Genomic DNA, 15,395 nt, shown 5'->3' on the forward strand with positions numbered 1-15,395 from the left:
CATGGGCTTTAGTCAGGCATTTGATAAAGTACATCATGGCAAGCTGGTACAAAAGATAGAGTCCCATGGGGTCCAGGGTGAGCTGGCTAAATGGATATAAAACTGTCTTGGTCATAGAAGACAGAGAATAGCAGTGGGGGTGCTTTGCGAAATGGAGATCAGTAACTAATGGTGTTTCACAAGGATAAGTGTTGGGACCTTTCTTGTTTCTAATATATATAAATGATCTGGAGGAAAATATAGGTGGTCTGATTAGTAAGTTTTGGATGACACCAAAATTGGTGGAGTTGCAGATAGTGAGGAGGATTATCAAAAGATATAGCAGGATACAGATTGATTGCAGATTTGGGCAGAGAAATGGCAGATGGAATTTAATCCTGGAAAAGGCGAGATGATGCATTTTGGAAGATCAAATTCGGGTGCGAATTATACAATAAATGCTAGAACCCTTTGGTGATTTGAAATATTGAAGGATCTGGGCATATAAGTCCACAGATTCTTGAAAGTACAATACAGTTGAATAGAGTGGTCAAGAAGACATACAGCATGCTTATCTTCTTCGGCCAGGACATGAATATAAAAGTTGGCAAGTTATGTTACAGCTGTATGGAGTCTTTTGTGCCATTCTGGTTGCCACACTACCAGAAAGACATGGATGCTTCAGAGAAGGTTTACAAGGATGTTGCCTGCTCTGGAGTGTTTTATTTATGAGGAGAGGTTTTTTTTTCCTTTATTCACTCACAGGATGAGGGGCGTCTCTAGTTGGGCTAAGATTTATTGCCCATCCCTAATTACTCAGAGGGCAGCTAAGAATCAACCACATTCCAGTGGGTCTGGAGTCACATGTAGGCCAGACCAGGTAAGGATGGCAGTTTCTTTCCCTAAAGGACATTAGTGAACCAGATGGGTTTTTTCCTGACACTTGACAATGGATTCATGGTCATCATTAGATTCTTAATTCCAGATATTTATTGAATTCAAGTTCCACCATCTGCCGTGGAGGGATTTGAACCGAGGTCCCCAGAACATTATTTGGGTCTCTGGATTAACAGTCCAGTGATAATACCAGTCAGCCATCGCCTTCCCCTGAATAAACTCACTGGAAAGGTACAGCCTGAGGGTTAAATAGGGTGAATAGTCAAAGGCTTTTTCCACAGGGTGGAAAGGTCAACTACAAGAGGGTACAGATTCAAGGTAAGAGGAGGAAAGTTTCGGGGAGAAGCATGGGGAAAATTTTTCATGTAGAGGGTGGTGGGTGCCTGGAACGCATTGTAAGTGGAAGTGGTGGAAGCAGGTGAGTTAGCGATGTTAGAAGTGTATCTTGACAGAGACAAAAACGGGAGGTGAACAGAAGCATTGAAGCCCCATATGGGCAATAAGTAGCAGATCTAAATAAAGATTAGGAATTGGCACAGGCTTGGTGGGCCAAAGGGCCTGTTCCTGTACAGTATTATATTGTTCTTTATTCTGATGCTATGACCGATGGTCCTATAATCTCACATAAGAGGAAACACCCTCTAAGCATTCAGCCTTAAATCTTCTATGTTTCAATGAGATTATCTGTCATTCCTCTAAATGACACAGAGTACTAATCTGTTTCACTTTTGCTCATAAGACATACAAGGGAGCATCCTAGTGAACATTATCTGAACTGCTTCCAATGAATTAATACCTTTCCTTAGATAAGGGGACCAAAACTATTCATAGCACTTCAGATGTGGTCTCACCAGCGCCTTATACAATTGCAGTAAGACTTCCCTACTATTATAATCCAATCCCCTGGAAATAAGGGGCAACATTCCATTAGCCTTCCTGTTTACTGTTGCACCTGTATGCCAGCTTCCTGTGTTTCATATACTGGTATCCCCAAGTCCCTTTGTTTTGCTGCTTTCCACAGTTTTTTTCCGTTTAAATAATATTCTATACTTTTGTTGTCTCTTTGTCAATGAACAATTTCACGTTTTCCCACATTATACTCTGTTTGTCAACTTTTTACCCACTTACTTAACCTATCTCTACAAACTGTTTGTATCCCTCTCACAGCCCAGCTTTCCACCTATTTTTGTATCATCTACAATTTTTTGCTACAGTACATCCACTTCCTTCCTCCAAGTCATTAATATATATTGTAAGCATTTGCAGTCCCAGCACTGATCCCTGTGGAACCCCACTGGTCGCAGGTGACCAACCTGAAAAAGAACCCTTTATCCCCACGCACTGTTTCCAGCCCATGAGCCAATTCTCTATCCACGCTAATATATTACCTCCAACACTTGCAACTTACCTTATGACGTAATCTTTTATGAGGTACCTTGTGAAATGCTTTCTATCCATTCTGATTGCGACTTCCTCGAAAAAAGTCAATAAATTAGTCAGACACAATTTCCCATTCATGACGCCATGCTGACTCTGCTTGATTACATTATGATTTTCCAAATGTTCTGCTAATGCACCCTTAACAATTGATTCCAATATTTTTCCAAGAGATGTTGAGCCAATCAGCCTATAGTTATCTGCTTTTTGCCTCCCTCCCTTTTTTAAAAAATTGGCAGTTTTCCAATCCTCTGGTTCTTCTCCAGATTCTAATTTTCGGAAAACTGCAACTCATGCATCCACTATCTCCTTCGTTACCAGTTTTAGATCCTAGTATGCAAGCCATCAGGGGCAGAGAACTTGTCCACCTTTAGGCCCATTAGTTTGTCTAACACGGCTTCCTTAGTGATGGTGAAGGTATTTAATTCCTCCCTACATATTCTTTGGTACTGTTGGAGCCCAGAGAACACTGGCTCCGGTTATCGTCTTATACAGAGAGGAGAAGAGTCAATTCTTGTAACCTCACAAATGACTTTACTAATGTGTTAAACACGATATATGCTTATATGTTTTATCACAAAATAGACCTTATATATTTTCCCACAAGCTGAACTAGAACCTATTTATACACCCACTAGGGTCCTTTGACACTCCCCGAGTAGTCACAGAATATAAAAGCTTATACCCAATTAGGATAGTCCTTGACATAGGGTCTGCTTCTGTTGGTCTCCACAGTTTTTGCTGGCTACATTCCTGAGAGCCTTCTTCTTTTTCTTTCTCTTTCTCCTAACTCTCTCGATTTGTGCTATCTCTTTCTCGTTGGCTCAGGCTAATTCACTTATCTCATGCCTTTACCTTATTGGCCCTGGCTCAAAGATTTAGGTAGCATTACCTCATTGCTCCTTGTCCACATAAGGCTCTTGCATTACCTCGTTTTTCTTATTTATTTGCAGAACTTGGTTGGTACCAAGTGGTTCAGATCGGCTCAGGCCAGCACCTGGACTTAGGTCATTCTCAGTTCACAATCTGTTTTTTTCATCTATGTGTCAGTGGTTTTACACTGACCATTCCCATCAGCATGTCAGTGGCTGGTACCCCTCTCTCTCTGTCTCTGCAGCCTGTGGCATCTGGTACCTCTCTCTCTCTACAGCCTCCTGGCTAACAGTATTAATGGGATGTTCGAAGTATCTTCCACCGTAAACACTGATGAAAAATATCTGTTTAATTTCTCTTCCATTTCCTTACTCCCCAGATCTGTTCCCCCAGATTCATTTTCTAAGAGGCCTATGTTCACCTTGACCTCTGGCTTCATTTTTATACGTTAAAGAAGCTCTTACTGTTGGTTTTTATATTCCTCACTGGTTTGTTCTCATGGTGTATTTTCTCTCTGTATTATCTTTTTTATTCCTCCTTTGCCGGACTCTGAATTTATCCCGGTCTTCAGGGCTAACACTGACTTTGACCTTCTTATGTGCTCTTTCTTTCAACTGAATACTCTTTTAACTTCCTTGGTTAACCATTATTGTTTTATCCATCTCTTAGAATCTTTCCTCCTTATTGGGATATATTTTTTGCTGAGAGTTCTGAATTAACTCCTGAAATGTCTTACTTACTGTCATTCCTATTAATCTATCTGTCCAGTTCATTTTACCTAACTCTATCCATGTATCATTTTAATTCCCTTTAAATTAAACACCATTGTTTCTTACCCAAGTTTCTCAGTACCAAATTAAATATTAAATTCTATCACGTTATGATCACTACTCTCTAAGAGATCTTTTATTCTGAGATAATTTATTATACTTGCCTCTTTACCAATTACCAGATCCAAAATAGCCAGATCCCTGGTTGTCTCCATGACAAATTGCTCTAGGAAGTTATCTCTATCATATTTTATGATTTCATTGTCACAGCTACCCTTTTCAAATTTATTAACCCAATCAACATGAAGATTGACGTCACCCTTAATTATAGTTCTATTCTTTTTATGTGCTCTAATTATTTGTCGATTTAAAGCTTCTGTTTGGGGGTCTGCTCACTATTCCTACCAATGTCTTCTGTCCTTTACTGTTCTTTACCTCTGCCCAAATGAACTCTACATTATCCAACCCTACGTCATCTCTCACAACTACCCTAATTCCATGAACAAAAAACAAAAGAACTGCAGATGCTGTAAATCAGAAACAAAAACAGAAATTGCTAGGAAAACTTAGCAGGTCTGGCAGTATCTGTGGAGAGAAATCAGAATTAACATTTCAGGAGGAAATTGTCAGTATATATGCAGAAGATAGGGTGGGGGTAAGAAGTAAGGAGTAAACTATAGTATCAATAGTGCTACCCCAACACCTTTTCCCTCCCTCCTGTGTCTCTGAAAGGTCCTCTTCTGTCAGCCACAAGACACAAAAGCTTAAACACACATACCAGTAGATTCAATTTTCTTCCCTGCTCTAATGAGACTTCTGAATAGACCTCAAATTTTAAATTTAATGTAGATCTTGCTCTTTGTGCACCTTTTCTGCAGCCATAACTGTAATCTTCGCTGTATTCTATTACCCTAATGCACTTTGTATGGTATGATCTGTCTGTACTGCAAGCAAAACAAAACATTTTGCTGTACCTAGGTACATGTGAATAATAAATCAAATAAAATCAAATATCCAACATATCAACCATTCATATATACAACAATCTCTCCGGCAATGTCAACAAAATGAAGGAGCTGGTCATCGACTTCAGAAAGCGGAGTGGAGGACACGTCCCCGTCTGTATCAATGGTGCTGAGGTGGAGATGGTCATAGAATTCCTACAGTGTGGAAGTAGGCATTTCAGCCCATAGAATCCACACCAAACAAGGAACATCCCACCCAGACACACCCTCCTATTCTATCCCTATAACCCTTAACAGTTAATTCACCAAATCTACACGTCCCTGGACACTATGGGCAATTTAGCATGGCTAATCCACCTAACCCACACATCTTTGGACAGTGGGATAAACCAGAGCACCTGGAGGAAACCTATGTAGACATAGGGAGAATGTGCAAACTCCACACTGACAGTTGCCCAAGGTAGGTAATCAAACCCGGATCCCTGCTACTGTGAGGCAACAGTGCTAACCACTGAGCAACTGTGCTGCCTGAAACTGGTCAAGAGTTTCAAGTTCCCAGGAGTAAATATCACCAACAATCTGCCCTGGTCTATCCATGTCGATGCTACAATCAAGAAAGCACACACACACCTCTACTTCTTCAGAAGGCTAAGGAAATTCGGCAAGTCCTCGGTGGCCAATTTTCATAGATGCACCAGAGAAAGGATTCTATCTAGATGTATTAGAGCTTGGTATGTCAACTGCTCTGCAAAAAATTACAGAGTGCTGTGAATGCATCCCAGTCCATCACACAAACCAGCCTTCCATCCACCGACTCTATCTATACATCCTACTGCCTTGGAAAGCAGCCATCATAATCAAAGTCCCCTCCTAACCTGTTGTACTCTCTTCCACCCTCTTCCGTGGGGCAGAAGATACAAAAGTTTGAAAGCACGTACCAATAGATTCAAGAACAGCTTCTTACCCGCTGTTATCAGACTTTTGAACAGACCTCTCATATACTAGAGTTGATCTTTCTCTGCACCTTCTCTGTAGCTGTAACACTGTATTCTGTATTCTGTTACCCTGATGTACTTATGTAAAGTTATGATTTATAATCCCTACAGTGGAGAAGCAGGCCATTCAGCCCATTGAGTCTACAACAACCCCAAGATCATCCACCCAGACCCACCCACTACTCTATCCCTGTAACCATGCATATCCCATGACTAATCCAACTAACCTGAACATCCCTGTACACTCCCCAGGGAGCCACCAAGCCACCCATTTGCCTGGATAGCATGAAAAACAAACACGGTGGCTCAGTGGATAGCACTACTGTCTCACAGTGCCAGGGACCTATGTTCAATTCCAGCCTCAGGTGACTGTCTGTGTGGAGTTTGCACATTCTCCCTGTTTCTGTGTGGGTTTCCTCCGGGTACTCTGGTTTTCTACCACAGTCCAAAGATGTGCAGGGTAGGTGGATTGGTCATGCTAAATTGCCCACAGTGCCAGGGGATGTTTAGGTTAGGTGTGTTGGACATGGGAAATGCAGGGGTAGGGGAATGGGTCTGGGTGGGATGCTCTTCAGAGAGGTGGTGTGGACCTGTTGGGCTGAATGGCCTGTTTCCACACTGTAGGGATTCTGTGAATTCTATGAACCTTTCACTGTATCTCAGTACATGTGACAATAATAAATCAAATCAAATGTTCCTGAATATTAAGTTCCCAGTTTGATCTCCTTGTGACCATATTACCTTAATGGCTATGAGATCATAATCATTTACCTGGATTTGCACCATTAGTTCACCTACTTTCTTTTGAATTATTCATGCTTTAAGATATAAAGCCTTCAAGTTTCCCTATTTTCCTCACATTTCTATGGTTCCTTTTTGCAATATGATATTTATGCACCCTTTCCCTTTCTTTTATTTTCTCTTAACAATTAGCCCCATCACTAACCTGCAATCCTACCTTCTCCTTTACTTTGATTTTCTAATTTTCCATGCAACAGAACCCACTGCAGCCACCTCCCCCACATAATTAGTTCTAGCCATAAACTAAATTATGTTAATCATAAGAGCTTTCAAAATGTGCATTGGCACAGTTAAAGCATAGCAGTCATTTACTAAAGAACTACCCTTATCAAGTTTCAGCCAGTCTCAAGCTTAAAAATAGTGTTAAACTTTGGCCTTTATTTAAGCTACAGTCACAACAGATAACAGTTCGAAGCCAGCTTTTACATTAAAGTTTATATTAAGAAATTTACATCACAATAAGTTAAAAATCTAGGACTAGCAATTTTGAATTACCATAATTTGAAATTTTTTTTTAAAAAATCAGAGTTAGGGGCAGAATACAGATACCAGCCAGGACATAGCCCAGTTAAGTTGATGTGTTCAGGAGATAGGGAAGGATCTGTGTCTGTGAAATCTCATTTGAGATAATATAAAGTTTTAAATGGTCTCCCTGCTGTAGGAAGGATGTTGTGAAACTTGAAAGGGTTCAGAAAAGATTTACAAGGATGTTGCCAGGGTTGGAGATATTGAGCTATAGGGAGAGGCTGAATAGACTGGGGCTATTTTCCCTGGAGCGTTGGAGGTTTATAAAGTCATGAGGGGCATGGATAGGGTAAATAGACAAGGTCTTTTCTCCGAGTTGACGAGTCCAAAATGAGATGGCGTAGGTTTAAGGTGAGAGGGGAAAGATTTAAAGTGACCTAAGGGGCGACTTTTTCAAGCAGAGGCTGGTGCATGTATCGAATGAGCTGCCAGAGGAAGAGGTGGAGGCAGGTACAATTACAACATTTAAAAGGCATCTGGATGGGTGTATGAATGGGAAGCGGTTAAAGGGGTATGGGCCAAATGCTGGCAAAAGGGTCTAGATTATTTAGGATATCTAGTCAACGTGGACGAGTTAGACTAAAGGTCTGTTTCCATGCTGTATATCTCTATGATTCCATGACTCTACATTTCCATGTAACACACTGACACTTGGGCAGCAACATAGTTGATTCTTCACTGCTATCTGAAATTGCCCAGCCAGCAACTCAGCTCTGTAAAAATGTTGACCTTCTGACGTTCACCTCAGCAATGGAAATGACAAAGTATACTATATCCATTCCACCCCTGCCAAGTCTTCATCTCTTACTTCCAGGGACTTGCACTGAAATTGAGCAGCTAGTGAAGCAACATTGTTAATGCTCTTTTAGATATAGGGGTGGTGTCAGAGAGTGTAAGGATTAAAAATGCTGCCCACTTATTCAAAGCTTGACACTAACTGGTCAGTTTGTTTAGCATCAGTGGTGAGGATACTTTTGGAAACCATAAGCCAGGACAAAATTAGCAGCCAATTAGACAAGAATAGACTCATCAAACAGAGTTAACTAGGATGAGATAAGATCTGTAGGGGACAGATGGGATATAGAGTTAAATCCACAATCAGATCAGTCACAAGCTCATTGAATAGCAGAACAGGCTCAAAGTGCTGGATGGCCAACTCTTGCTCCGATCTTTTATGTTCCTATACATTCTGATATAACCAGAATCTTTTAAATTCTTGGCCCAGCAGATCCCCACTCAAGCATTACCATCAAGCTAGGGGATCAGTCTGCTTCAATGGAAAGCGCAGGAAGGTTATGCCAGAAGCAGCGCCAGGCATGGTGAAATGAGGTGTCAGCCTGGGAAGGCTACAGAACAGGACTACTTGCATGACAAACAGTAAAGGCAGCAAGTGGTAGATAGGGCTATGTGAACCCCAGAAAATTAATCAAATCTAAGCTTTGCAATCTTCTCACATCCAGTGTGAATGCTTGTGGACAGTTAAACATTTAACAGGAAGATGTGCCTCCACATATATGCCATTGTCAATGATGGGGGAGCCCCACACATCAGCAATGGTATAACATATTTGTCTTGGTTTTCTTCTTGTAATGAAGCATTTGTAAGTATTTTCAGCCAGATGTATCGAGTGGATGATACATTTCAGCCTCCCCCAGAAATCCCCAACATTACACATGCCAAACTTTAGCCAATTCAATTATTTCCACGTGATTATCAAGAAGGGGCAGCACGGTGGCTCAGTAGTTACACAGCACCGGGGACCCAGGTTCAATTCCACTCTTGGGCGACTGTCTGGTATGAAGTTTGCACATTTTCCTCGTGTCTGTTTGGGTTTCCTCCAGGTGCACTAGTTTTCTCCCATAGTCCAAAGATGTGCAGGTTAGGTGGAATGGCCATGCTAAATTGCCCATAGTGGTCAGGGATATAAGAGGGATAACCATGATTACAGGGATGGGGTCGGGGTTGGGTCTGGGTGGGATTCTGTTTGGAGGGTCGATGCGGACTTGTTGGGCCGAATGGCCTGTTTCCACACTGTAGGGATTCTATGGAAAAATGCTAAAGACATTGGACATTGCAACATTTCCAGCAATCGTACTGAAGACTTGTGTTCTACAACTTGTCGCTTCTCTAGCCAAGCTGTTCCAAGACATTTACTGCACTGATATTTGTCCAACAATGGTGGAACATTGTCCAGGTATGTCCCGTACACAAAAAGCAGGACAAATCCAACCCGGCCAAGAACCGCCCATCAGTCTACTCTCGGTCACCAGTAAAGTGATGGAAGGAACCATTGGCAGTATTACAAAGTGACATTTACTCAGTACTAATTGGCTTACTGTTGCTCAGTTTGGGTTTTGCATTTAATGGAGACTATATGAATGGAACTGAAGAACAGTAAAGGATCACAAACTATAATAGGTTTTGTGTGCAGATCTCCTGGTAGCAGCTCTGAAATGCTAAATTGTATAAATACAGAAAATAGGCAAGTGTGTAGCAAAGGCAGAACAGTATTAATGAATTTTCAGACTGGGTAGCTTAACATCTGTGACGGAAAATTGTTATAACTAAGGATGGGGTACCTGAACACCTTGAAAATTTTCATTCACTCAGGGAGATCCAGCATCGATTCATGACAGGCAAACCTCGTTAAATTTTCTTGAAGAGGTGACTGAGGCAATGGATGGGAGAATGTTGTTATATGGACTTCCAGAAGGCATTTGATAAAGTTCCACATAACAGACTGTCAACTAAGGTAGAACACACAGAATTGAGAGCAAATTACTGATATGACTGGGAAATTGGTTTGAGTGGTGGTGACAAAGATAATAGGTAGATACTAAAACTGGCAGGATGTGACCAATGATGTCCTCCAAGGGTCTCAATTATTCACATTATTTATTAACAACTTGAATAATGGCATAGAAAGTCATACATCCAAATTTGCAGCTGATGCAAAGTTAGGCTGCATTGTAGACTCTGTAGATGATAGCATAAAATTATAAAAGGATATTGATAGACTAAGTGAATGGGCAAAGCTGTGGCAGGTGAAGTTCAATATGTGCAATATGTGAATTGATCAGGTTACTTTCTAAATGGTATGAAGTGAAATACAGTGGATGTCCACAGAGACTATAGATTCAGGTGCTCAGACCTTTAAAATGTTACAAATGGGTGCAGAAAACAATCAAGAAAGCTAACGGAATGCCAGTGTTTATATCTCGAGGAGTGGAGGAGAAAGATGCAGAAGTTATTTCGCAGCTGTACAAAACCCTGGTACGACTCAACTTGAAGTACTGTGAGCAGATCTGGGCACCACACCTTGGAAGGATATATTGACCCTGAAGGGAGTACGATATAGGTTTGCAAGAATAATATTTAGACTTTGGGGTTAAGATATATAAATTAGGCCTGCTTTCTCTAGAATTTAGAAGATTAAGGGCGTTATGTGATTGAAGTTTTTAATGATATTTACAGGAAAGACAGGTAGATAAAGAGAAACTATTTCCACTGTCTGGGGATTCTAAGGCCATAGACTGAGAATCAGAGCCAGACCATTCAGTAGAGATATTAGGAAGTACTTCTATGTGCAAAGGATGGGAGATGTTTGGAACTCTCACCCATGAATGACATGGACGCTGGATCAGTTTTTATTTTAAATCTAAGGTAGATAAGTTTTAGTTTAAGCAAAAGTATGAAGCAATATGGAGTTGAACCTGAGATCAGCCATGATCTCATTGAATAGTGGAACAGTCTTTAGGTGCTTAATGAACTGCTTCTCTTCCTATTAAAACAAAACAAGAAAGTCAGTTCAACCGTAGCTAACAAAGGAAATTAGGGATAGTATTAGATTGGAGGAAGGGGTATATAAAGTGTCCAAAAAAAGCAGTAGATCTGAGGATCAGGAAAAGTTTGGCTTTAAGCAAAGGAAGAGAAAGAGATTGATTGAGGGGAAAAATAGTGCAAGAGAAAGTTTTTTGGGAACATGCAAAATGGTTGTAAAAGCATCCATAGGTATTTAAACAGAAAGATTAATGAAGACAAATGTAGGTTGATTAGTGTCAGGATCACGGCAAGTTTTAATTGGAAACAAAGATAGTTACCTCAGTCAACATTATTAAACAGAGGATCTGAGCACTCCAGTGAAGCATGTTGGGTCAAATAGCTTCCTTCTGCACCGATATAATTCTGTATTTCTGACATTATGTCTGTGAGTTTGCTGTGCTGCAAATTGGCTGCTACATTACCAACATTACAACAGTGACCACACTTCCAAAGTGCTTCATTGGCTTGAAAGCACTTTACAACATTCGACCATTTTGAATAATATTGTAAGGTTTTCTATTTTGACTGTCCTTATCTCTGTTATCTCCTCGGTCCTGGTAAATCTTGACAATATCTGCACTCCTCTAATTAAGGCACCTTGAGCTTCCTTCTAACGTCTTCCTTGCCCGTTAATCTAAGTTCAGATGTTTGGGTCTGAACATCTCTGCCCTCCACCTGCCTCTCCTCTTCTCAGAGCTTAAGAAGCTGGCTGTTTAGTCACTTTCCCAGGTTTCTCCTTTTGGCTTAGAGTCATATTCTCTGTTGTTATAGTACCTTGGAGCAATTTACCATGTTACTGATGCAGTATAAATACAAATTGTTGTTGGGTTCTTGTCATGGAGTAACCATGTCGGGTGGAATAGTCAGTATTCTGGTGTGACGTCTTTACAATGTTCTTCCACTAACAGGATGAAGAGAGGAGAGCTATTTGACTACCTGACAGAGAAGGTTACCTTGAGTGAAAAAGAGACCAGGTAAGTGAATCTGTGGATGGAATCTCCTGTCCTCTTCCATGTCAGCAGGCAAGGTATCCCAAACCCTGCTGCCTTCTCACCTCCACCCAAAATAAGTCAGAGATGAGAGGGCCTATGATCAAATTTTCCATCTCACTGTCAATTCAGGCTCTTTTGTGGGTGTTTAATGGTTACCAAAGGGCCCTATAGCACCCTCGCTGGCATTAACCCTGCTGCAGGTGAGCCTATCAACGTGCAGCATGTACAGTAGGTAAAAGTGTGTAGGCAGCTTATCAGCTCCTGGGTTTGGGGTGGGTAATCCCTGCTTGATCAAGGGAATTGGTATCATGAACAGAGGGCAGTCCTTGGAGAGTCAAACCTTTGACAGTGCTGTCAACACCTCTCTCCCCTTGAGCTGCCTGACATTACCTACTGATGCCAGGTCATTCCTTGATGTTGGATCTGGGTCCTGTCATTCCAGCAGCGTCCATGGCCTTGCCAGTGACATTCTGATTGGATAGCAGCTCTCGGTGGCAGAATCCCCACTCCTGGGCATCCTGATTCCAATGAAGTTTCCTCATCATACCTGATTGGATCATGGTGTGGTGAGCCTCCCTAAAAAGGAGCAACATGGGTTTCGCTCTCACTATTGTTCTCACCCTCCAATCAACAAGTGAGATCTACAATTCCTCAAGAACATTCTGCCTGGCCGTTATGTCTGTGTGTCACTCATAAACATTGCAATAAACACCTCTTCATCCAAACCACCAAGCAAGAAAGACTTCTCCCAAGATCACTGAAGAGAGCGGCAATGACATAGTAGTTATGTCCCAAGGCTTGTAATCCAGAACCCAGGATAATGTTCTGGGGGCATGAGTTCAAATTCCACCATGGCAGATGTTGAAATTTGAATTCAATAAAGAAAAATCCTGAAAGGACAGCCTAATGACAACATTGTCTTTTTTTGTAAAAACCTATCTGGTTCACTTATGCTCTTTAGGGAAAGAATCATACTGTGCTTACCTGTTTGGCTTCCATGTAACTCCAGGCTGACAGCATCACAAGACTCTTAACTGCCCTCTGGGCAATTAGGGATGAGTAACAAATTGTTGGCTGAGCTAGCAATGCCTGAATCCCATGAAATAGTTTTAAAAATTGAGATCCAAGGCTGCCTGGCCTTTCCCTTGAGTTGGACCTACTTCAGATGAAATTTCCATTTGTCTTTTCAACTGGAGGGATTCAAACATGGAGTTGCAACAAAAATAGGAACACATCAGAAGGGGATTTTTTTTTTAAATTTGTTCATAGGATGAGAGAACCATTGAATAGGCCAGCATTTATTGCCCATCCCTAATTGCAGTCAAAGTCACCTGTGTTGACATGGGTCTGGAGTCACATGTAGGCCAGACCAGGTAAGGATGGCAGTTTCCTTCCCTAAAGGATATTAATGAACAGATGGGGCTCTTTCCACAATTGAGGATGGAATAATGGTCATCATTAGACTCTTAATTCCAGATGTTTATTGAATTCAAATTCCACATCTTCCATGGCAGGTTTTAAACCTGGGACCCCAGGACATTACCTCGGTTTCCGCAATAACAGTCCAGTGATAATACTGCTAGACAGTGGCAAGAAAGAAATGTCAGTAGATTTGGTGAGGTGAGAGAGGTTGGAGATGGGACTGTAGTTTATAAGGACAGCAGCACTAAGGGTATTTGAAGATGATGCGTAGTTCTGGCCTAATATATTACCAACTTTGGTAAAACACCGAATAATTTGGCGAGGCTTGTTGGTATTCACTATCAGCATTCAATTGGACGCATCATGATCTCAAACTTTAATCTTGTGACATGTTTCTATTGGGAAGTCAGAGCAAAGTAACAATTAGCTCCATCAGTCTGGTCTGTCGTTGTATGGTTCACAGTAGATCATATTCTTCTAAATACTAATGCTGCAAAATTATCTTTTTTGTAACAGAACAATCATTTTTACTGTGTCTTTAATCAATCATATTGATCTTTATCAAAAAAACATTGCAAAGGTCTAAAACCCAACTCTTGCACATAATTTTTAAAAATTATTTTATGGGATATAGGCATCGCTGACTAGGCCAGCATTTGTTTCCCATCTCTAATTACCTTTGAGAAGGTGTTGGTGAACTGCTACAGTCCATGTGCTGTAGGTTGACCCACAGTGCTGTTACAGAAGGAGTTCCAGGATTTTGACCCAGAGACGCTGAAGGAATGGCAATATATTTCCAAGTCAGGATGGTGAGTGGTTTGGAGTTGGTGGCGCTCCCATAAGAAATAGGAACAGGAATAGGCCACTTGGCCGCTCATGTTTGCTCCAACAATCAATAGGATCATGCCCAATCCGACGTTCCCCACACCCACTTTCCTGCCCTTTCTCCCCACAACCCTTGATTCCCCAATTGATCAAGCCTTAAAAATACACAAGGACTCTGCCCCCATGACTCTCTATGGTAAGGAGTTCCAAAGACTCTCAACCATCAGAAGGAAGAAATTCCTCCGCATCTCAGTCTTGAATTGACTGCCCTTTATTCTAAGTCTAGTCTGTCATCCGATCTGCTGCCCTTCTAGGTCGATGTGATTATTGGTTTGGAACATGCTGTCAGAGGAGCCCTGGTGAATTTCTGTAATACATTCAATCCAACATGCTGATGTTTGCCAGAATTGCAGGATGAGAGCTAAAAATAGCCTTGGTATGACTAATAGTTGGAATTACCAGCTGCCAATTCACTCACTGCTGCTGAGTGTGAACTTGAGCAATTGGAGGAATCCAAGAGGAGCAAGGAATTAGCACATGGCGACAGTGTTAAAACACTGCCCGCTTCTATCTCCTTCCCAAAATCCACAAACCTGAATGCCCTGGTCGACCCATTGTCTCCGCCTGCTCCTGCCCCACCGAACTGATCTCCAACTATCTCGACTCCATTTTCTCCCCCTTGGTCCAGGAACTCCCTACCTATGTCCGTGACACCACCCACGCCCTCCACCTCCTCCAGAACTTCCAATTCCCCGGTCCCCAACACCTCATCTTTACCATGGACGTCCAGTCCCTCTACACCTGCATTCCCCATGCAGATGGCCTTAAGGCCCTCCGCTTCTTCCTGTCCCGCAGGCCCGACCAGTCCCCCTCCACTGACACCCTCATCCGCTTAGCCGAACTCGTCCTCACACTCAACAACTTCTCTTTCAATTCCTCCCACTTCCTACAGACAAAGGGGGTAGCCATGGGTACCCGCATGGGCCCAAGCTACGCCTGCCTCTTTGTAGGTTACGTGGAACAATCCCTCTTCCGTACCTACACCGGCCCTAAACCCCACCTCTTCCTCCGTTACATTGATGACTGTATCGG

General features: G+C 41.8%; 1 protein-coding gene across 2 annotated transcripts in view; it reads left to right on the plus strand.

The window, feature by feature from the left end:
• The window catches only part of LOC109917579 (phosphorylase b kinase gamma catalytic chain, liver/testis isoform-like), a 76,848-nt gene that overhangs the window by 47,904 nt on the left and 13,549 nt on the right, over positions 1 to 15,395 (plus strand). For both annotated transcript variants that reach the window (XM_048612650.1, XM_048612651.1), the window contains exon 4: positions 11,973 to 12,038. In XM_048612650.1, coding sequence (XP_048468607.1) covers positions 11,973 to 12,038 — 66 coding nt within the window. The remainder of the gene's footprint in view (positions 1 to 11,972; positions 12,039 to 15,395) is intronic.

Source organism: Rhincodon typus, chromosome 26, assembly GCF_021869965.1.
Source record: "Rhincodon typus isolate 14 chromosome 26, sRhiTyp1.1, whole genome shotgun sequence".
In the NCBI taxonomy this organism is placed as follows: domain Eukaryota; kingdom Metazoa; phylum Chordata; class Chondrichthyes; order Orectolobiformes; family Rhincodontidae; genus Rhincodon; species Rhincodon typus.